The sequence below is a fragment of the Armigeres subalbatus genome, chromosome 1, assembly GCF_024139115.2.
Source record: "Armigeres subalbatus isolate Guangzhou_Male chromosome 1, GZ_Asu_2, whole genome shotgun sequence".
NCBI lineage: Eukaryota > Metazoa > Arthropoda > Insecta > Diptera > Culicidae > Armigeres > Armigeres subalbatus.
Window position 1 is genome coordinate 76,721,211 of NC_085139.1, and position 22,979 is coordinate 76,744,189.

General features: G+C 41.1%; 1 protein-coding gene across 14 annotated transcripts in view; it reads left to right on the top strand.

Annotated features, from left to right (window-relative positions):
• The window catches only part of LOC134227373 (afadin), a 351,841-nt gene that overhangs the window by 249,639 nt on the left and 79,223 nt on the right, over positions 1 to 22,979 (top strand). For all 14 annotated transcript variants that reach the window (XM_062708868.1, XM_062708879.1, XM_062708792.1 and 11 more), the window contains one exon: positions 7,709 to 8,061. In XM_062708868.1, the coding sequence (XP_062564852.1) occupies positions 7,709 to 8,061 (353 nt within the window). The remainder of the gene's footprint in view (positions 1 to 7,708; positions 8,062 to 22,979) is intronic.

Below are 22,979 nucleotides of genomic sequence, written 5' to 3' on the forward strand. Positions count from 1 at the left end.
TATGATTTCTTCTTCCAATTCGGACATTTGCTCGGTTTAAGATTTTAAGAAAAGGGCAGATATGATCCCTTTTATTAAGTCAGACATTTGCTCAGTTTAAGGCAAGGGAGGTTATGTTTCCTTTTTCCAAAGGATGTAACTGCCTGACAGCAGAAAAGAGAGGATAAGGTTCATTCTTTTAATCCGAGCATTTCTACCGAAAGATGGCCCAATGTTACATATTGGTATACAATAATAGATTGAGCTCGATAAATAGAAGAAATATCTGTATGTATGAACGTTTTAAAAGCGCAAGAAAATATGATTCCTTTTAAAACATTAATTTTTTCGTAAAGCATGACAGAACAGAAAAAAAACTATTTCCTATAAAAAGGGAGAAATGCACAACGGGAAAGTTTTTCTGCAAACCCTTACATGGAAAATAAATACTAGTCACCACTGTCATACTAATTCAAAGCTCTAATAACAATTATGCCAAACGACTTTATACTAAACGCCTTTATGCCAACCGAAGCCGAAACTATCGAAACTATCAGTTAACTCCATACGATGATATGAACGGCGGCGTTTTGGCAACTAGGCCGAACGTTGTTTAGCGCAATATGTCATTTGGCTTAAACCCATCTGGCCGAAAATGTCAATCGCTAAAAAATGTGTTTGACACAAAGGTCGAAAACTTCATTTGGGCGAACGAGTTGTGGCATCTGCATCACAGATGTTATCGAGTTTGGTTCAATTACAGCAGATCGCAATTGTTGCGTCCTGCTGAGTCAAAATTCTTCATGTCTTCATGGATTCATACCAGAATTTTTTAACCTTCTTCAGTCATCGACCATAATGGTCGATGTACTGGATAATAATTTTCCAAGGAAAAAATCAATTTACCAAGCCAACGTTCTAAGTCTGTTTCCAACCGGAGTTGTTTCCAAGCCATATGAGCGTGCTAAGGCTGCAGTGTGGATTTTCTCTTGAAAATTTCTCTCTTCTTGTCGTACTATGTATTGATCACTGATTGGCTACGTACTATGTATTGAATTGATCACATAATAATTTCAAATACCTCCAGATAATAGGAGTTTAGCTTAAGTCAAAACTGCTAAATAAAATTAATTGCGTTTCTATAGTAAACGAGTGTATGTCACTTGTAAAAAGAACTCCCTCAAATAATGTGAATTATAAAACAAGATTACAGAGTCGTATAGTCAAAAATTGCGTTTGGCAAAAACGGCATTTGGCCGAAAAGGTCACATTCTCGAAATTCTCTTTAGTCATTTGGCCGAAAAAGCCGTTTGACCAAAAACGCCGTTTGGCCGAAATTATCGTTTAGAAGAATGGGCAATCTTGCCTCATTTATCCCGAGTGGCCAGTGAATCGGGAAATCGGGAAATATGCGGGAATTGAAAGTCCATGCGAGAAAAAGTCGGGAATTTCTTGAAATTCTACAAAAAATCTGGAAAAAGTCACCAAGTGTTCATTTCATTAATTTATGTATAATTATTCTAGTGTAAAACATGAAAAACATCATTTATTATTTTAAATGCATAGGCTTTTCCACGTAACGTTTGAAACTATTTGAGGAACTATCCGGCTTTGTCAGAAGTATAATGAAAATGATATTGAAACCAGATTTCTTTAATGTCGAGTCTAGAGCTCTTCTCGGTAGTGATGATGGAAAGCAACATGCCACCTACGCTTCGGAAGGTTTCTGAGACCAAGGAAATCTCCGAGAGTCCTAGAAAAAGCTAATTAGCATTTCGTTGCAGCTTGTGGATTCCTGAAGAAGATGCTTGTTCGATATTTTCTTGAAAGCGACTCGAGTTTTGTCTGGAGACTTGTCGACCGTAGTCGAGTATATCCAATTATGTTCGATTCCAGACACACATCTCAAGAATCCCTGGTCATTCGTTGTTAACATCTCGATTTTATCACATGGTAATGCTGTACAGGAGATGTGCTTTAGATTAATGAACAGTAAAACAACATAAGGATGAAGGAAAACCTGACTTAAAAAAATAAAGTATGATGCCATAATAAGATCAGGATGTGTAGCAATAGTAGAAATAATCAAATTAATGATAATTCTCTGGTCAAGGTAAAAAAAAGTCTCAAGAACTGTAAATAGATTGAGGTAGAAATTAGAGATAGGTAACAAGCAATGAAAAACATAAAGGTTATTTTATTATCTTAATTAAAGGGATTTGTAGCCCTAGGCTGGCTTAGGGCCAGTATTAGAGGGCTCCGTGATCCCTTTTGTTTCAGAGCCCTCTACTGTTCGCTGGTACGATCAATTCTGGAGTCGAATGCTGTCATATGGAACCCATTCCATGCCAGTTTGATTGTCCGAATAGAAATTATCCAAAAAAAGTTCGTGAGATATGCATTTCGGTTCCTCGGGTGGCGCGACCCGATGAACCTGCCACCGTACGCGGAACGTTGTCGTCTTCTGCAAATAGAACCTCTTGAGGTTAGGCGGTCAATTGCTCAAGCCACTTTTGCTGGGAAGTTACTAACGGGAGATATCGACTGTCCGGATCTGCTAGCTCAGCTCAATTTGTACGCTCCTGAGAGGCCACACCGTCGACGCGATTTTTTGAACCTGAACCCACGAAGCACAGACTATGGTCTGCACGAGCCAATTCTTTCAATTAGCTGCCAACTAAACACATTTTTTGACCTATTTGATTTTAATGTTCCGTCAACGGAACATTTTAATGTGTTTCGTCAACGGATGCTAGGTTAAGTTAAGGTTAAGGTTAGGTTAAGTTTTATTCATTGAAACATCATTTGTCAGTTGGATTATAAATGTTATAAATAAACGAATAAATAAATAAATAAAATAATGAAGGTGTTGGAGAAAATTAATACCAAAATATTGGCAGATGGAAATATGTTTATTCACTCAACGGATTCTTCAATTTATTTGTGGTTAACTCTTGACCAACATTTGAGAAGAGTGTAAAAAACCAACATTTATTTTTCCTTATTCCTTGTCTACATACATGCACCCAAAAAACAAAGCTGACAATTATTGTATAAAATCTGGGCATATACAATTCTGTAAGCTTTTTATACAAATATTGAATTAAAATAATACAGATTTTGTATATGCCCAATTATTATACAGTTTCTGGTTGGGTGGGACAAAGAACTGAAAAGAATTAATTTGAATTCTTGCACCATTTTCAAATGTTGGTCTAGAACTATCGATTTTTAAAATAGTTAAATCAATTAATCGAATTGTTCTGGGCTGTCATTTTGAATCTGAAGCATCCATTTTACCAGCAGTTGTTTTAGTTTCATTCTTTATAACAGTTATAAAGCTTAAAACTGTTACATCGCTCAGTTCTATGTTCTGCAGATTTGAATCACGTATGAATCATGAGATTCAAACATTTTTCAATTGTTTTGGTATATGGATGCATCATTTTATTGACTTTGAAATTTCGGCTCCATTTCTAGCAGCAACAGATTTTTTCATGAAATGAAAACATTTTGCAACACGAATAGAACACTGCTGGGGAAACAAGCGTGTTTGTTCTATTTTACCTAAGATTCGAATAGTGTTCGAAAACTTGCATTGAAACTGAATCATTCAGAGCAAAAAAAAAAATAAAAATAAACGTGAATTAAAAGCTCTTTTAGAATAAAGTATGACCATTCACGTTTTTGTCGAAATTTGAATATACATTTTTATTTGGCATCTTCAAAATTATATCGGGCATTCTCCAAAAAATATCGGGGAAAGGCGAGATATATGCGGGAATTTTAAAATGTAAGTTAAGTGGTCACCCTGTTTGTTACTTCTCACTGGGAAAAGTGGAAAGTGCAAAGGTACGAAATGAGAAGAGATGAATGAAAAGCGAGAAACGAGAAGTCTCATGTCTTACTTCTTATATCTCATTTCATACTTCCAACTTCTCAATTATTATTAATCACTTTACACTTTTCATTCTAATTTTTGTTCGCCCTAACGGCATTTTTACCCGTATGATCCGTGTGGCCAAATGACATTTTAGGTCATATGTCCTATTCGGCCAAATTACGTATTTGGCCAAACGACTTTTTTACAGTGTTGGTAAAATCACTCATAAATCTCAATCAACGAGCGCTCCAGTGCGATCGAAATCGTTTGCGATTTTAAAAGAATGCATCACGCTTGAATTTTTCATGCTAAAACGCATCATTTCACTCATTTGCCAAAAAATCATTTTGGTTTAAAAACGCATTTGAAATTGATTTGGGAGCAATTTATTGCTTATACATAAAAGAGTGTCTAATATTTTATGCGACAAACGTCAATTCACTGTTTTTAACGAAGGAGAACAAAAGAAAACCTACGATGATTCAAATCGATGATTCAACTCATCCATGAGTTTTTAGGTGCTGAGTTGGGTGCGTTTCAACTCACGCTTGATTTGAATCATCCATGAGTTTTGAGATTTTGAGTTTTTACCAACACTGCTTTTTTAAGCAAATAATCTATTCGGCCAAATGGCCCTTTCTACCAAATCATTTTCGACAAAATGACCTTTTCGGCCAAATGACGACCCGTGCGGCATCTAAACGACTATTTCCGAACGGCATTTTTGGCATAATATATTTGCATTTCTGAACAGTTTTGTAGCGTAGAGCATTTCACCATTTCTCTCAGTCTCATGTACACTATCGCCGCTAAGTGGCTACAAGATGTCTAAATTTGTTTTAATCAAAATCAATGCTTGCAGGACTTTGAGATTTTCTAGGTCGTAAACCATTTTCAGTTGGTCTTCCACACGCACCTTGTAGTTTCACAAACTGCAAAATATTTTTCGGCTACTTTTCAGACACGCCTTATCCATCTTCTAAACCACAAACCATTTTCTGACGGTCTTCGAGACGCTTCTTGTGATTTTTCAAACCACAAACCATTTTCGACGGTCCTGCATTCGCTCCATGTGCTATATCATTATTCACAATTTAACCACATGAATTCAACTCACCTCATGAAATCAGCGACAGGATCCAAAAAATAGGCTTGCAGGATCGCCAGAAATGTGTGGCCTAAATGGCCGGCAAAAATTATGTGACAGCAACTCTCCGGTGATGCGTGTGCACGCCACGGAGATCTGACTGGAAGAGGCAGAGTCATGACTTACTGTGCTGCTCGTTCGACCCAATCCTTCAGACGACTCTGTTCAAGACGATGATGTTTCTAGAGTGCTTTGAGAATAGGTCGTATGTGCAAAAGAGAGTCTCTCTTTGCCTCCATTCTCTTTCGATTATTACAGATCTATAATAAAGTTTACTTCAGATTTCTTGGCAGATATCTAAAGATTATACCTTTGTCTAGCGTTCTGAAGTGAAAATGTGGCAAAATATGCAAAACTAGCTTATGTACAAGCGAAAGAGAGCGTGAACGAAGAGAGCCTCTCTTTTGCTCATACGACCTATTCTCAAAGCAATCTAGGTTTGTCCTTTGTTTGAAGTAAGTTTGTTTGTTATTCCTTGTCATAATTTTAAATGTGCATTGAGGCCACAAAATAGTCAGTTCAAAAATTATTCTAATAAACAAATAAACCCGTTATGCCAAACGGCATTATGCCATATGGGCTTTCCCAAGATGGACAAAAGATGGTTCCAAATTGCTGCTCCAGTCGCGTGAAGAATGGACAAGCGGGCACACAGCAGCAAAAGCGAGATTTGATATATTCAAAAGCATCAGTAACTCAAAAATAGATGTTAAAGTGCCATTGTTGCACACCTGCAAAAACGTGAAGGATGGCAAACTTCACGACCTGATGAAAGGATATTTTGCCGCGGAGAACCTGAAAGCGTCCGTAACCTTTGTGTCAGAAGTGAAAGAAAATCGTCGAGCGAAAAATATTCAGCGACGACCGACAGTCAAAAAAATCGATGGCCACAATGTTATAGCAAAGTTATGTAATGGAGCTGCCGTCCAGTTATGGCACGGCAGAGCTTCGTTTGATCTACCTTGAGAACAAATTGATAAAACATTAACAAGCTACCTAGTTTACAAAAACAAGTTTCCGAACCGCTCTCCTTTCGATCGCAGGAGACATTGGCGAAAAGTATCAACAGCTGAGAATCACGATGGGGGATCGTCAAGTTTAACGTTTTCTGTTCAGAGGCTACCCAACGAAAAAAGGCTTCGGTGGTTGTAATGTATGTGGCTACTTTGAGTCGATTTATTCGCCCCGTACTGCAAACTTCACAAAAAATATGAACGCGATGAAGTGCGAAGAGCAATATTCGGTGGTAGAAAACGACTATGTCGACAGTCGCTACATGGAGCAGGTACGGATCGTGCAAGCAGCAGCTAGATTTGAACTACGCGATTTGCTATCGAACTCTCATTGGACATGGCGCTGGTTTTCTGCGCACACCATTGACAGTCTCAAAAAACCTTTGAATATTGTTCTGCTCTGTGCGTGCTTGCACTTCCGTAATCACTCGTTCTTCAGACTGCTTTTTCTTTTCTGCGGTGCGTATATTGCTATTTATTCAACCGACTAGTTGGAACCACCATCCGGTTTCTGGCTAAGCTCTTCCTATCCAACCACATCAAATAACCCAGATGTGAGTCGCCTTTGCGCAATAGCTATCCTATCACTTCGCGTTGACAACTGTGCTCCAATTTTAATGACAACGAGGTAGTGATCAGAGTCGATCTTCGGATATCTTAATGTACGCACATCGATAACATCGTAAAACATGTTGTTTCTTGACTATGGTTGAAAATCTCTCAATTTGGACGTCTCTAGGTGTGTTTTTCGATGGTCTAACGTGTTAAGTTGATGCTACTGGTGGCTAACTCTCTAGCATCAGCAAAATTTACTAGTCGTTAGACGTTGTCATTGGTAGCCGAGTGAAGGCACTCCCCACCGATTATAGGACGCAAAAAGTTCTCACTATGTAATCGCAGGTAACCATCAATTTTAGACTTTTAGAGCTGGCGCAGTATTCAGACAATCCTTTCGCGAGTTAAATCATGACAAAGCAAACCTTACCTCTAATTTTATTTATATAGAAAGATAAATGATAAATGATTAATGACCTTGTAAAACTTCAGTGGTTCTGTTCTAATAAAAATAATGGTATTATGTCCACTTGCCATTCAAACAATCCTTTCCCATTAATGAATATACCAACCGTGAAATATCTGTTTTTCCACTGATTTCCGCACCCGCCGTCCCGTAGCGTGATCCATTGCAATTGAACCATCCAACCACTGTCGGCACACCCACCGCAAGCGTCTCAACCGGAAAATTTGAAGTGGCTTTTTGCCACCGCTATTGGTGCGGGAAATACTGTTCCATTCTCATGCACTTTCCTATTCAACCGAAAGCCACACAAATGATGGATTATCTATACCCATTCAATATGCGTATATTATGTTAGAGTGGAAATGGATCGGCTTAAAATGTAATCTATTTTTAGCGTTCTGTGATGGGAGGAATGAAATCATATGTGAATCAAATGTTAGATAAAGCAGAGGAAAAAAATCATACTGGGGTTTCACAACTATTATTAGTCTACATTTTTTGTGTTTTTTTTTGTCTCATACAAAAATTTTTGCTTTGAAGATATCAACGGATTTATAAATTAATTTTTCATCGAAATTATCTAAAAAATAGTGTAAATGATACAGAGGCAATTCGATTGAACATGTATATGTCACTTATTTAACGTCATTTTTCTTTTTTTACAGGATCCATAATGTTCCACGTTCGCCGACGACCGGCCGACTCGCAGCCCCGGAGGCGGAAGAAAAAGCCCCTCGGCGTGTCGAACGGGGGTGGCAATTTGGGCAGCGACCGCGAGGGTCCGATGCTGATCGAAATCACCCACAGTGGCGACGGGGGTCGGCGGGTCAAACTGGGCACGGAACCGATCGAGGTCGGCTCGGCCAACACCAATGCGCTGCAGCTGTTTGGCCCCTCGATCCAGGCACGGCACTGTCTGATTTCGATGCACGACGGCGTCTGTACCGTGACCCCGCTGCACGCCGACGGGACCACCTTCGTCAACGGGCACCACATCCAGCAGCCGACGATACTGCATGTGAGTATTATTGGAGTTGGGGCAGTTATTTTCACACTATGCTTCGTTTAGGGACACCATGGCGTGAGTTACAAACAGTTAGCGTAAAGATGCTTGACTTCAAAGCAAAATTCCACCCAAATTTTATGAAGTAAAATTGACATAACTTTTTTCGTGAAGTTGCTGTTCTACTGTACAAAAAGTGTAATCCTAGAATCCCTTTTATGTAGGTAAAACCAACATCTTTCTCTCCTTTCCTTTTTCTTTCGAATCGTTTTTGTTCCATAATTTTGACAACATGACCGGTTGAGATCCCTCTGACCCTTATTTACGACGGTGTTGACACTACTTGGTTGTTGCCCAACACTAAATTGTCATTTGAACAAACTCGTTTAAACGTTGCCCTGCTATTGCACCGGCTTCGCTTCCTTTATTTTCCTATGTCTGTCCTCAGGGACAAAGGGACCGAGGCGAGATCTAAATATATCCCATTTTGACCACTCTTTCCGATATAGTGGGTGATGGTGGTGCAACAACTGCTTCCGCTCTTGCTAGGAAAAAAAACAGTAGCAACAATGGCTTTTATAACACAATTACAGAGAGTTATATATAGTACCCCCTTGCGGCTGGCTTTCATCAAAACATTGCCTGCAGATAAAGTTTATAACTGGTAAAGTTATCCTCTCTCTGCTTTGCGATTTGCTTGACCTTTACCCCCAAAGTGAATAAAAATCGATTGACTGTGGGGAAAAAAGTTTTCCTATTTTTTGTGTCCTTCTCTTTTATCGAAGTGTGATGGAATGTGAACATATAATTCACTCTAGAACTCGTAACAATAGTTGCTTTAAATCACATTTGAAAAAGAGTAGAAGCACTACTTTAAAAACCCGAATATAAAACATAGAACAAAAATGATTTGTACACCTGAATTAACTCACGGTAAAATCAATTTGGCCCACGCTGCAAGATGATGTAGAGAAAAAAAAGAATATAATGAAACTTCAAAGTTAATTGGCTATATTCCAGGTATACGCCACCCGGAGTGGAAATTAATTACTATGTCTGAATCTCGATTTCTGCAATTGCACAACATGTGAAAGATTTAGTTCGAAAAATGTGTTGGAGAATAATCACTTCCTTCGGTGGGGTTTGATCCCACGAAACCAGTACGCTAGATAGTTGCTTTTCCTACTAAGCTACGAAGGACCTCCATCGTCCTCTGCTGCTCAGAAGACTACTGATGAGATCAAATTTCCAACACCAGGCACATGGTCGAACTTAGAGTGAAAACGGTCCACTTAATGTTCCCAAATTGTCTTTTTCTGGAGTCCTTCCGACCAATCCAGCAATTCAATGGCAAACTTAGCAGATCATCGACTCAAGGAGAAACGGTCCAGTTAGTCATTTAACTGCTTTATTCTGCAGTCATTCTGAATAATATTCCTGGATAGTTAACACTCAAAAAACGTTTCACCTTAACTTTATATTCACTCACAATAATTCTACTTTTTTGTGCCGAGTGATTTCTGCTTACGGTCTGTGACTTTACTGCTGGTTTCTATAAATCAGATATCCAACATGAAAATTCTAGCAGTATCGCCAAAATGTTAGCACCGGACTGTAAGCAGGAATCACTCAGCACGAGGTATCTGGTCCTTGTGTACACACGTCTTACCTCGAGGTTAGTTAGTCGTTGAAAGAGGACGATCTGTCAAAGCTCGTGGACAGGTTGCTACGATCGCGTATTCCCAGACGTGCTTAGTAGCTCATTTCGAGCAGTGACAGTTATCGTCTTACTGAGCTACTTCAACGAATGGGCGCATGCTCACACAGATCTTCCAGCTGGTGAGGTACTTTTTCAGGATATCCAGGCTTCGTTGTGGTTTTGCCCCTACCTTCCTAGACGAGCTAGGTAAAATCTTCGAACAGAGACAGAATGCCGCCTTCTCGATGTTTAGGCATGTTGGAGATAAACAGGTTGAACGGTAGAGGGCCGGGGATTCTAAGCTGGGAGACTCTTTCGATGAAGTTGTGCCCTTAGAACTCGTTCTGCTAACTGCGACAAATATTTTCTGATGATTTTCACCAAATTGCTGGGAAGATTGTAGCGGTGTAGTGCCGGCAACATGTGGCAGGCAACGTTGCTTCGTAATGCGATGGCTACTCCTCTTACTCTATACTTCTACAGTTTGTCCGATTGGACCTCACCAGCCTTGAATCCAAAACTGTTTGCACTTTCGATGAGTTTCAGTTTCTCAAGAAACCGCTGAACTCGATTTTTTTTGTTCTTGAGCACCAAGCATTTCACTTCACTAGACGCACCCTAGAAGCCACTTTCAATGACTAAAAGGTCCAGAGTATACATCTGGTAGATTTGGTCGAAACGAGATTTGCAGCTTCGTAGGCGAGCCGCAAATTGGTTGAATATCGGAGCCAGCCGCTCCGGTGTGTGGAGGGATCCGGAACGCGTTATCTTGTCAACACTGAAAATATACACAAAACCGTATTCGTACAGTAGTTGTGGTTTCGGTAAAGTGCTCCAATTTATCTGCGGTATTCTGTTGTTTATTGGCATTTGTTAGGTAAATACAGGCTGTAAGTAAAGATTGGAACGGGTTTACTTAATGGTTTACGTGATTTTTGGAGACAACGGCTTGATATCAATCCCATTGAAAACCAATGAGAATACTTGGTTCTTAAGAGTTGTATGATGGAAGAATGGACAAAAATTCCTCACGAAAATACACTAAAAAAAACTCGTTGACAGTATCCCAAAATGGCTAAAAGCTGTTAATAACAACCTTGGTTGTATACTATTTCACCGAAAACCATTTCGCGGAATTTTTTTTCGCGGTACAACATTTCGCGGAATGTATCAACTCTCCGAAAGACATTTCGCGGAATGCACCTTTTTCCCGAAAGACATTTCGCGGAATGTACTTTTTCACCGAAATTCATTCCGCGGAATGCCATTTGGCGGAATTCAGTTAGAATAATTATCATTGAAATATTTATTGATTTCTGCTTAATTACATGCAATCCGGTCTAAATTATTTTGGATTGTGATTTAAAGCAATGAAAGAAGGTAATGCTTTCTTTAAATGATCGCATCCGGTCGGTATAAGACAAAGTGAGGAATGAATGCTGTTGAGGATGGCAGCGGACTGTACTGCGCTGGTGTGCCTCGGTGGGTGCTCGCGTTCCTCTCGGGAACCGAGCGAGTGGGAGCAAGACCCTTGCGTTCCTTCCCGGGATGGCTTCGCCTCATGAAGCCACGGGGGTGGGTTGAGCTGGACTAGCGCCCTGGCTAGCAGCAACCGAAAACTATTTTTCATTAACTCTTAGCCTTGATAAAGGCTAATTATTTCAATTAACTCTGTTGGTGGGACTGGAAGGGCAGTGGGTGGAAGCAAACACGGGAAAACACTTTAAACAACTGTATTGATTCCTCTCTCTTAATTATACACTGTGCTACCGGAAGGCAGCCTTTTCTTCTTCTTCTTCTGTTGCTGCTGTCACCCGCACGACGTCGCGTCAGCACTCGATCAGCAGCCTGCTTGCGATCAGGCTATCTCGCTCGCGCTCGGCTTACTGCGCTGTTCTCGATGCTTCGATGGTTTGCTGCTGCTTCTGCTGTCGCTCCCGTGGTCGAATGAAAACTGAACGCCATCTTGCTGTCGTGCCTCCGTATATGTATACGAAAAGCTGCCGGTGACGCTGGAACGGGTGGGCTTTCGGTGTGGATAATTTTGATGGGCGGAGCCTCGTGTGATGCAAGATTGGTCTTCTTCATCTGATGTTGCGGCTAGACATTCAGTTCGGTTGGGAATGAACTGAACATCCTCCCCCAGGCAAAATGTGGAATTTGTGGAAGTAAGCTCATTATCTATTATAGGCAAAGGCGCAAGTTTGTGTATGGGTCGTCTATATGTACCAGTATTAGTTTTAACGTCTACCACTCCTACCAGGTTATCTGTTCCAGGATCCACTGTCTCCACTATTCCCAATTTCCAGCATTGCGGGGGCAAATTGTCATCTTTCAGCACAACAATCATACCCGGTTTCACGTTGTTCTTCTGTTTGGTCAACTTTCCGCGCACTTGTAGCTCGTTGAGGTATTCTCTCGACCATCGCTTCCAGAAATGTTCTCGAAGCTGTTGGATGTACTGCCAGTGGGATAATCGATTTGTCGGAACACCCTCTACAGATGGCTCCGGAATAGCTAATAACGGTCGATTAATGATGAAATGGCCAGGGGTCAAAGCTTCTGGTTCCGTCGGGTCGTTAGATAGGGAATATAATGGTCTCGAGTTGAGGATTGCTTCTATCTGGCACAATAGGGTGGATAGTCCGGAAAGCGTTAAAGAGGTTGTCTGGTAAACCTTTTTCAGCACTGTTTTCACACTTTTCACGCCGGCTTCCCAAAGTCCCCCGAAGTGTGGGGCGTTTGGGGGTATTGTCCTCCATTCGATCTGCTTCGCTTGACAATATTCAAAGATTTTCTTCTGGGTAGCCTCCTGCTGAAACAGCTGATATAACGCATTCAACGCAGATCTCGCTCCGATGAAGTTTGTGCCATTGTCACTGAACATCTGCTTTGGATATCCTCGCCTGGATACGAAGCGTTGAAGGGCGGCCATGAACGAATCCGTTGACAAATCTTCGACGGCTTCCAAATGAATGGCTTTCGTCACCATGCACAGGAAAACACAGATGTACCCTTTAACTGGAACTGCTCGTCGCACCGATTGCTTGACGAAAATTGGACCTGCAAAGTCAAGTCCTACCCTCTCAAAAACTGGTGCTGGAGTAATCCGACTTGGTGGTAAATCTCCCATCTGCTGATCGATAGTGATGGGTTTGGTTTTGAAGCATGTTATACAGCTTCTCAGAACCTTTCGAATCGTTGATCTTGCGTTGATCAACCAAAACTGTTGTCGTAAAAGATAATGCACACTGGTACAACCAGCGTGGTGGTTTTCTCGATGAACTTCTGCAATCAAACGGTGCACAATTGGACTCTTGTTAGGGAGGACTAACTGATGCTTCACTCCAAATGGGAGCTGAGAATGACTCAGCCGTCCACCAACTCGCAGCAAATCTCCTTCCAAAAACGGCTTCAAATTGTTAAGACGATGATTAGGAACATTTGATCTCACACACTCAATCTCCTTGGAGAACTCCTGGTGCTGGATTGCTCCAACTATAACGTTTGAAGCGGTTCGAAGTTCTGGAATGGTAAGGTACCTGGACACCAAACGATCTTCCTTCTTCCTTCTAGCGTTTGACAGGAACCGAAGCATGTAGGCTACGATGCGCTGTGTCTTCCGAAATGAAGCGAACTTAGTTAATAGCGGGAACTCGTCGTATTTCATCACCGATAGTGCGGCCACTTCTGCTTTCAGCTCTGGTATTTCACATTCCTGTAGCGATTTTGGCCGTTCTTCTCGATAGTCGATGATGCGTAGATAGGATGGACCATTCCACCATTGGTTGTTAACGATCAAGTCGTTGGCGGACTGCCCTCGAGAGACTATATCAGCGGGATTAAGATCCGTACGAACATACTTCCAATTGTAACGATCGTTGGACGTAATTTCTGCAACTCTATGGCGGACGAAAACTTGAAGATTGCAAAGCGGTTTACGCAACCATGCCAAAACAACTTGGCTATCAGACCATAGAACAATAGAGGGAAAGTTCATCTCCTAAGCTGCCTCTACCTTGGTAACCAGTCTTGATAGGAGAAGAGCAGCAAGTAATTCTTTTCTTGGGATTGTCAGAGGGGAAATGGGTGCTATTTTTGACTTAGCACTGACTAGTCTAAGTGATGCGGTTCCATCAGAGCATATTGACCGAACATACACGCAAGCTCCATTTTGGTGAAACGGTGAACGGTGTAGTTTGTTTCTGCAGTGCAGTGATAAATAAAAATCAATTAACGTGTGAAATTGATCAAGTGCCGCGGGAAATACATTTCCTTTGCGTGCCCAAGTGTTTTCTGCATCGAAATAACTAGCCGACAGGTTGTCGCTGCTGGTTATTTTCGTTTAATTGTGGATTTTCTGCCCCAGCAGCAGCTGGCGGCCGGTAACATTTTTGCGCCTTTATTGTTTCTTTGTGTTTTGTGTCGTCTGCATTGGTACCGTTTGAGCTGTGTGAAGGTAGTAGCGAGATGGTTGAGTGCAGTGAGTGCGGTATGGGGGTCCTGCCCAGCGATTTGCCTATGAGTTGTTCGGGTTGTGGTTGCGCTAAAGTGTACCACTACAGTGCACTTCCATGACCAAACCATTGGCAAAGCTGGTCACGGAGAATGTAAATGTTGTGTTTAAGTGTGATCAATGTTTATCAAGCCAGTGTTGTGGCGAGCAGAATATTCTGTTCTCGAACACACAAAGGTGGAAGAAGAGATGAAGAAGATTTCTTCACTCTATGATTCGATAGGTGGTATTCGAGACAATATTGCTGCCCAGATAAACATCGCGTTGAAAGACGGGATGGAGCAATTGGGGAAAAAGGTACAAAATGCCTTAGACAATGCAGTCTCTGGTTTTCGGATTTAATTGGAAATGAGTTGGAAAATATGAAAGGTTCATTTTTACAATTTGATGCGCGCAGTAAAGTAGATGCAATGAATGTAATGCAAGGTTCATCTCGTTCGACTTCGAGTCGGCACTTAATCCCAGAGGTAAAAAGCGGAAGGTTCAGGAAGCAGACGACGCGTCTGATGATGTTTTTAATGAAAAGGTTAGTTTCGCGGATATTGTTAAGAAGAAGTGCACTGGGATGAAAAGTAATAGTAGTAATAAAACTAAGACAAAAGTACGACCGCTAATGATGTGAAGGTTGTTCGTAAGGCTCGTCCGGTTATAGTGATAAAACCGAAAGAGTCCAACCAGAGTAGCGATGATACTCGGAAATTTTTGACCACCAAATTAGATCCAAAACACACAAAATCAGTAACTTTAGAAACGGGAAAAACGGCTCTATTATTGCTGAGTGTGCAACAGGATATAGTATTAATGTTGTGAAAGAAGGCATTCAAAGCGAGTTGGGTGAAAATTACAATGCTGTTGTTCCCTCATCGGTGCCAAGGTTAAAAGTGATGGGCATGAGCGAGAAACTTTCCTCCGATGACTTCATTCAGATTTTAAAAGATCAGAATGAAGACATCGCTATCAATGATGTAAAAGTAATACGGGTGTTTGAAAATCCTCGTTTCAAATACAACAAGTACAACGTTGTGATTGAAGTCGATAAAGACAGTCATAGCTGTTTGTTGACCGCGAAGAAAGTAAATATAAGGTTTGATCGGTGCCTTGTTGTTCCTGAGATTAGTATTCTTAGGTGTTTCCAATGTGGAGAATTTGGGCACATGAGCACAGATTGCAAAACGCTATCGCGTGCTCTAAGTGCAGTGGACCTCACAAGACATCTGAATGCACGTCATCTGTATTGAAATGTGTTAATTGTAATAAAATGAATCAAGAACGTAAAACGAATTTGGACGTTAAACACGGAGCATTCAGTACTGAATGCAAAGTGTATAAAAGATTAGTTGATCGCAAAAAGAGCAGCTTGCATTTCAATGAATAGCAACCAAGTTCTAGTATGAATGTAAATAAATTCGATATTTTGTATTTGAACATTGCAGGTCTCTCTACAAACTACGTTGCATTACGTCAGCTTGTAGAAGATAAACGTCCATTTCTAGTCTTTTTATCTGAAACGCATATCGTTGACAGTGATTCTTTCGAACAGTACAGTATCCCGGGTTACAGTGTAGCTGCTTGTTTATCACATTCAAGACACACTGGCGGTGTTGCTATTTATGTCAAAGAATCGGTTCAATTCAAGCTTCAATTGAACGAAGTTTGTGATGGTAACTGGTTCTTAGGCATTGCAGTTGAACGTGGCATGAAGATGGGTAACTATGGAGTTTTATATCACTCTCCCAGTTCAAATGACCAGCGATTTGTTGAAATTTTGGAGAACTGGTTGGAGATGTTCATAGATCCTAGTAAATTAAATATACTCGCTGGCGATTTTAATATCAATTGGTGTGACATCCATAATTCGAATCATTTGAAACGGTTAACAGACTTTTTTGATTTGAAACAAAAGGTCTTCGATTACACACGTATTTCTCAGCACAGTAGAACTTTAATTGATCATGTATATTCTAATTTCGATTCCGTTAGTACGGTAACGATTTGTGATTTGAAAATAACCGATCATGAAACTCTAGTAATTAACGTAGATGATAATAGTGATAATAATAGTGATCTTATCAAATTAAAGTGCTGGAGAAAATATTCAAAACAAGCTATCTCGGGTCTTGTCGCAAGAAACGTGGATTTTCAATCAAACGTCGGTTCGTTAGATCAAAAATCAGCTGTTCTTACTGACGTTTTGAAAACCTGTACCAATAATCTAATAGAACATAAATATGTATCTCTGAAAAACTCGAACAGCTGGTACAATCTGGATCTTTTACGATTCAAACGTAAAAGGGACAAATTGTACAGAAAATTTTGTAGAAGTAATAATGCTATTCATTGGAAAAGGTATCAGGTCGCGCGTAATAAATATTCGCATATGTTGAAAAAACGAGATGCGAATATATTCAGAGGAAAATTGATCAGCATCAAAACAACAGCAAAGAGTTATGGAAAATTTTGAAATCCTTGTTAAAACCTAATAGTAGCAAACCGCGATCCATAACCTTCGATGGCACATTAGAACAGTCAGAACAAGTTATTGCAGATAAATTCAATCAATATTTCGTCAACAGTGTCTCACTGATTAACCAGTCAATTGAGTTAGTTGATGAGCCTGACGAAATAAAACAGCCGATTAATTTTAATTGTAGATTTGATGGATTTCACCCAATAACATTAGAAGAACTTGAAAATATTTGCTTTTCAATTGGAAAAACGGCTGGAGTCGATAATGTTAATGCCAAGGTAATACAAGACTGCTTTGATGTCATCGGACACAACTTGCTGGACCTTATAAATGAATCTTTACGAACTGGTCGAACAAGTTTGGAAGGAATCTCTAGTGATTCCGATTCAAAAAGTTGCTGGGACGATTAAAGCCGAAGAGTTTCGTCCTATCAATATGTTTTACACATTAGAGAAAATTTTGGAACTTGTAGTAAAAGGCCAGCTGCTTGAGTATTTGAATAGAAATAACTTGCTGATACCGGAACAATCGGGATATCGAGAAGGTCATTCTTGTGAAACCGCATTGAACTTGGTATTAGCTAAATGGAAGGAAAATGTAGAGCGTAAAGATACGATTGTTGCTGTGTTCTTGGATCTAAAACGCGCTTTTGAGACAATTTCTCGGCCCTTATTGTTGAGCACAATCAAGCGCTTTGGAATTTCGGGATCTGCATACAATTGGTTTGAAAGCTATTTGTCTGACAGATCTCAAAGGACTGCTTTTAATGATTCTGTTTCTAGTCCCGTGGAGAACACGCTAGGAGTGCCACAGGGAAGTGTATTAGGGCCTATTTTATTCATCTTATATATAAAAATGAAATGGTCTGTGTTCGTATCCGCATAACTCGAAAACGGCTGGATGGATTTTCTTCTTTCCTTCAGCAGATATTTTCGTTATCGTTTCCGACGGGTTTATATGATAACTCCTCATGCGAAAATCATTACTAAAGTCCAGTAAATAGTGAAATACTAAAATTTAGATTCGTATGGAAATTTCGAAGGAAATGGGAAGTTCACAGCGCCCTTCTTCGCCTACTATGCAGGACAACGTCTGCCGGGTCAACTAGTTATGTATATAAATGACATGCGACGAGTCTTACGATTTTGTGATATAAATCTTTTTGCTGATGACACCGTGATATTCATTGCAGCTAAAAATTTAGCAGATGCCGTTTCACGCTTGAACGAGGATTTACACTCTCTAAGTAGATGGTTGAAATACAAGCAATTGAAATTGAATATTAATAAAACAAAATACATGGTAATTTCGCGAACCCGAGTAAATGAGGATGTCTCTGTTAAAATTGATGATGAGACAATTGATCGCGTCCGCGATATTAAATATCTTGGCGTGATTATTGATGACAAGCTAAAATTTGACATACATATTGACAATGTTATCAAGAAAATAGCCAAGAAGTATGGAATGCTCTGTCGATTAAAACACGATTTGACTATTGGTAGCAAAATACTCTTGTATAAATCAATCATCTCTCCTCATCTGGATTTTTGCCCTTCCATCCTTTTCTTGGCTAACGAAACACAAATATCGAGATTGCAGCGCTTACAAAATAAAATAATGCGTTTGATTTTAAAATGTGATAGATTCACTTCCTCAACTTTCCTGTTGGACGCCTTACAATGGCTGTCAGTGAAGCAAAGAATAGTGTACTTGACTATGGTGTTCATTTTAAAGTAATAAAAGGTTTACTGACTCGTTTTTTGTGGGTTCGAATTGAAGGAGGAAGTGATATTAATTGTTATAATAGTAGAAATGAGGATAATGTGAGAACACCCTATTTTCTGTATGGCGCTTCCCCAACCTCTTTGTTTTTAAAGGTATAAATGTTTTCAATTCGATGCCTTCACACATCAAACGTGCAGTCACGCTAACACAGTTTAAGAGACAATGTATTTCACACGTCAAAGCTGCCTTTTGAACAGCTACCCGGCAATTTTTACCCGTTAACACATGTATCTTGACGAAGTTTTAACAACGGATGATTTTTATGGACCATTTTTATTTTTATCATTTATTGAGGCATTAATAAGCTATGACGTTCGCCTCGATGATGATGATGGATTTTAATTTATTGACGTAGTTTATTTTGAACCTTTCTTTGTGTAGTCTACAAAAGTTTGAGCATCGCGCGCGGATTGCAGATATGAATGATTTTGAATTTATTTAAAAACTTGCATATTTCGAACTGTTGAATCATGCTCTTGAATTAGTAGTAAGCCTTCTGGTAGATTATTTTGTACTCGCGGTTGTTCCGAAACTTTTGTTATCGACGGAGCGGTTACACAAGTTTTGATGTTTGGTTGTCGAACCTAATGATCCATGTTCAGATACATGTGAGTTTTAGATTGCGATATTGGTTTGTGAAAAGAACGCGATGTTTGGCGGAGCTTTTGAAATCGGTGCGAGAGGTTTCACAAGTTTAGCTTTTGATGAGCTCCATGTATCACTACTGTTGATTACAAAAATTCTAGGTGTAGTTCTTTAGTTCATTTTACCAATTTATTTTTGCTGTACAGTATGGAATTTTATTTTGGATTTTATATCTGTATATACAATCGGATCGTTTGTTTGCAAAACCGATTACATTGATCTTATTTAATTATCTTAAAGATAACTCGTCCAGCTCAAACCTTTGTAGGGGTATGTGGCGGGACCATCATCATCATCATCATCATCATCATCCATATGCTCGTTGCGAGGCGTCCGCGAAGCCATGCAGCTCGTAGCTAACGGCATTTGATGATAACACTTGCCGTGGGATATGAATTTGCTTCGACGATGGCAATGCTGCTAGAAATTTTCTCCACTCCTCCAGAAGGCTGCCATCTAATGTATCATCCCATTTCAGTTTACTAATCCACAACTTTTGCATGACTATTTTAGCCAACATGACTACAGGAGAAATTAGCCCAAGAGGATCATGAATCTTGGCGATTTCGGATAGTACCTGACGCTTAGTGGGTCGGTTGACCTGGGATGGAGCTGGTAAGCAGAACAAGAACTCGTCAGTTGAAGGATTCCACATCAATCCTAACGTCTTAATTACTTCGTTGACCTCACTTTCACTGAACGAAACACACCTATCTCTATCGGCGCTAGCAATGGGGGACAGTAATTGGCCGGTATTGGATGACCACTTATGAAGGTGCATACCGCCAGCCTTTAATAGGGCTATCAGTTGATCTCGAATTTCACACGCCTGGTGGAAATCATCAGAACCGAAAAGAGCGTCATCAATGTAGATATTCTTCTCGACGACCAAAGAAGCCAGCGGAAAACTTTCTCGTTCATCACGTGCAAGCTGCAGAAGAGCCCGAGTAGCCAAGAAGGGCGCTGCTGCGGTGCCATAGGTCACAGTTGAGAGCTCAAGAACACGTAATGGATCGTCGGGCGACTTCCTCCAAAAAATCCGCTGTAGTGGAGTGTGATCACGATCTACCGAAATCTGACGATACATCTTGGACACATCTGCACTCATGACGTAGCGGTACTTTCGAAAACGTAGGATGATGGACAAAAGATCACTTTGCACAGTGGGGCCTATCATCAAGACATCATTGAGTGACAGACCAGAAACCTTTGCGGAAGCGTCGAAAACAACGCGGCATTTGGTTGTTGTATTAGAAGGACGTAGAACGGCGTGGTGAGGCAGGTACCATTTCAACAGTCCAGGGGGGTCATCACGTTCCATAACTTCTCGACAGTGTTCGAGGGTTTCGTACTCGTCCATGAAGTCATCATACTGGGCTTTCAAATCCGGATGGCGTTGCAGTTTCGACTCGAGCATGTAGAACCTTCGCAAAGCCATGGTACGGGAATCCGACAGCTGCGAAGCGACATCCTTCAATGGGAGTTGAACGATGAAACGACCAGTGTTGTCTCTACGATAGGTTGTAGCAAACTGTGCTTCACACTGCTCTTCCTCGCTGGAAACAACATCCTCTGTTGACACACTTTCTACCTCCCAAAACTTCTGCATCAGCTCTTCCACTGGATCAACACGAACAGCACAGGAATGTAGTGCAAGATTGGACATTGAACTCTCTAGTAGCTTTCCCCCAACTAACCAACCTAATTTGGAATCATGAAGACTAGGAAGGTTGTCGTTCAATTTCAAACACCCTGGTTTCAAAATTTCATAAAACCAATCCATTCCAATGAGCAAATCAACTTGGCTAGGCTCATGGAAGGATGGATCAGCCAGTTTTAGACCATGAGGAATTTCCCAATTCTCCAAATTTATCTTGACCGACGGAACGTGTCCAGTAATCTTGGGAGAGACCAAACAATTCAGCGTGAAGGAAAAATCATTTGATCTAGAGTGGACGTTTATGGTACATTTTTGTCTAATTGTGGACCGTACACTGCCTATGCCTGTTATCGGAATGCTTACTTCTTCCACACTAATACCAAGAGTAGCGGCTAATGATTGAGAGATAAAACTCACCTGGGATCCGCAGTCTAGCAGGGCTTTGCACACACGAGGCCGCTCTTGATGGTCCATGACGTTGACAAGGGCAGTGAGCAGCACCACCTGACTCGCTGGATTCGTCGGATTGCTGGAATGTGCTGCTGTTACTAATGGCTGATGGTCGAGACTTCCGTTCCCCGAAGCATTGTTGCTGGGTCCTGGAACACTGGTTGCTGCGTTCAAGTTCGTTGAAGATTTCGTTCTGCTGGGTTGTTCTGCCGGCTTTTCCAGGTGGAGAAGCGTGTGGTGCCTCTTGTTGCATCTCGAACAGGCTTTCTTCGATGGGCAATTCTTCACACCGTGGCCATTGCGCAAGCAATTGTAGCAGGCATTTTTCTCTTTGACTCGCGACAATCTTTCACTTACACTGTAACCGTTGAACACTGAGCACTTGAATGTAGCATGGTCTCCATCACACATGGTACATCTAGGATCTAATGCTGGAGAAGTTGTCGCTGCATTGGCTTTGGGATATGCTTGCTTCCTCGCTGGTTTACCTGTTGCTTGCTGGGTCTTGGCTTCGTCGGTTGTGCTGTGACACCTCTCCAGTACTGAAACGTGGTCTTTCAAGTACTGGATAGTATCCTCATAGCTTGGCAGTTCTCCCCGCTTGATAGTCGACTCCCACTGTTTCTTGGTTGTCGGATCCAGAGCACGAGAGATCAAGTGGACGATGATGAGTTCGGAGACACCAGTTAGCTCTTGGCCAAGAAACTTCAAGTTTTCCACATGGCTATTGATGGATTCGACCAAAGTTCTCAACTCACCGAAATCCTCCTTGGAAAGTTTCTTCGATCCTAGCAAACCAGCGATGTGGATGTCGATCATTCTTCGCTTGTCCTCGAACCTTTCTTCCAGTAACTCCCAGGCGTGGGCGTAGTTTCCATCGCTGATCGTTTTTACGTCGATGATTCCAGCAGCATCCCCGACGAGAGCCTTCTCAAGGTGATACAACTTGATCCGTGGAGCTTCATTCGTTCGATCGACCCCTAGCAGCACACATGTTCCACGTATGTTACTGCAACTCATATGTGACCAGATATGGTCACAATCAAGTTGCTGCAACCATTTCTGATTGACTTGTGCTGCTCGGGACTGCATCTCGGAACATGATCTTGAATCGTTCCCAGTTCTCGTACCTTCCATCAAAGGTGGGAATGGTACGAGGAAGGGATTGCTGGATGATCACTGGTTGCTGATTCACTGCAGGTTGTGCTGGCATCATTGCTGTCGGTGCAACCAACCGCTCGAGAAGGGTTTCGAGCATGATTGACACTTCCTCGTGCAACGTTTCGAAGTGCGAGAACTTCGCATTCTGCTCTTCCTGCTTACCTGGCGGAAGACACGCCACTACTTGCTGGTGGAACTGATGGTACTCGTTGTAGCTGCTTTCCACCTTCCGAATGTACACTTTCACTTGAGCTGACGGGATCTCAGTCTGGTCAGCTTCGGCTTGAAGCAAGATGTTCCTTATGCGCGTGATGTTGCCTTGTGCCGTGCCACGCATTTGGATCAGCGTGCCAGCATCTGCATCTGCTTCTTCACTACCCATGTCGGGCTTCTTCATTGGCGTTCTCTTTGTCATTTTCACTTCACAAGCTTCACTTATTGTTCGACTTCTTGATACACTTTTATCACTTATAGTCTTTAGTCTGTTTTTATTTCACTCACTTTGTTGTCTCCGTGTTTTACTTCCAACCACTACACGTCGCAATCC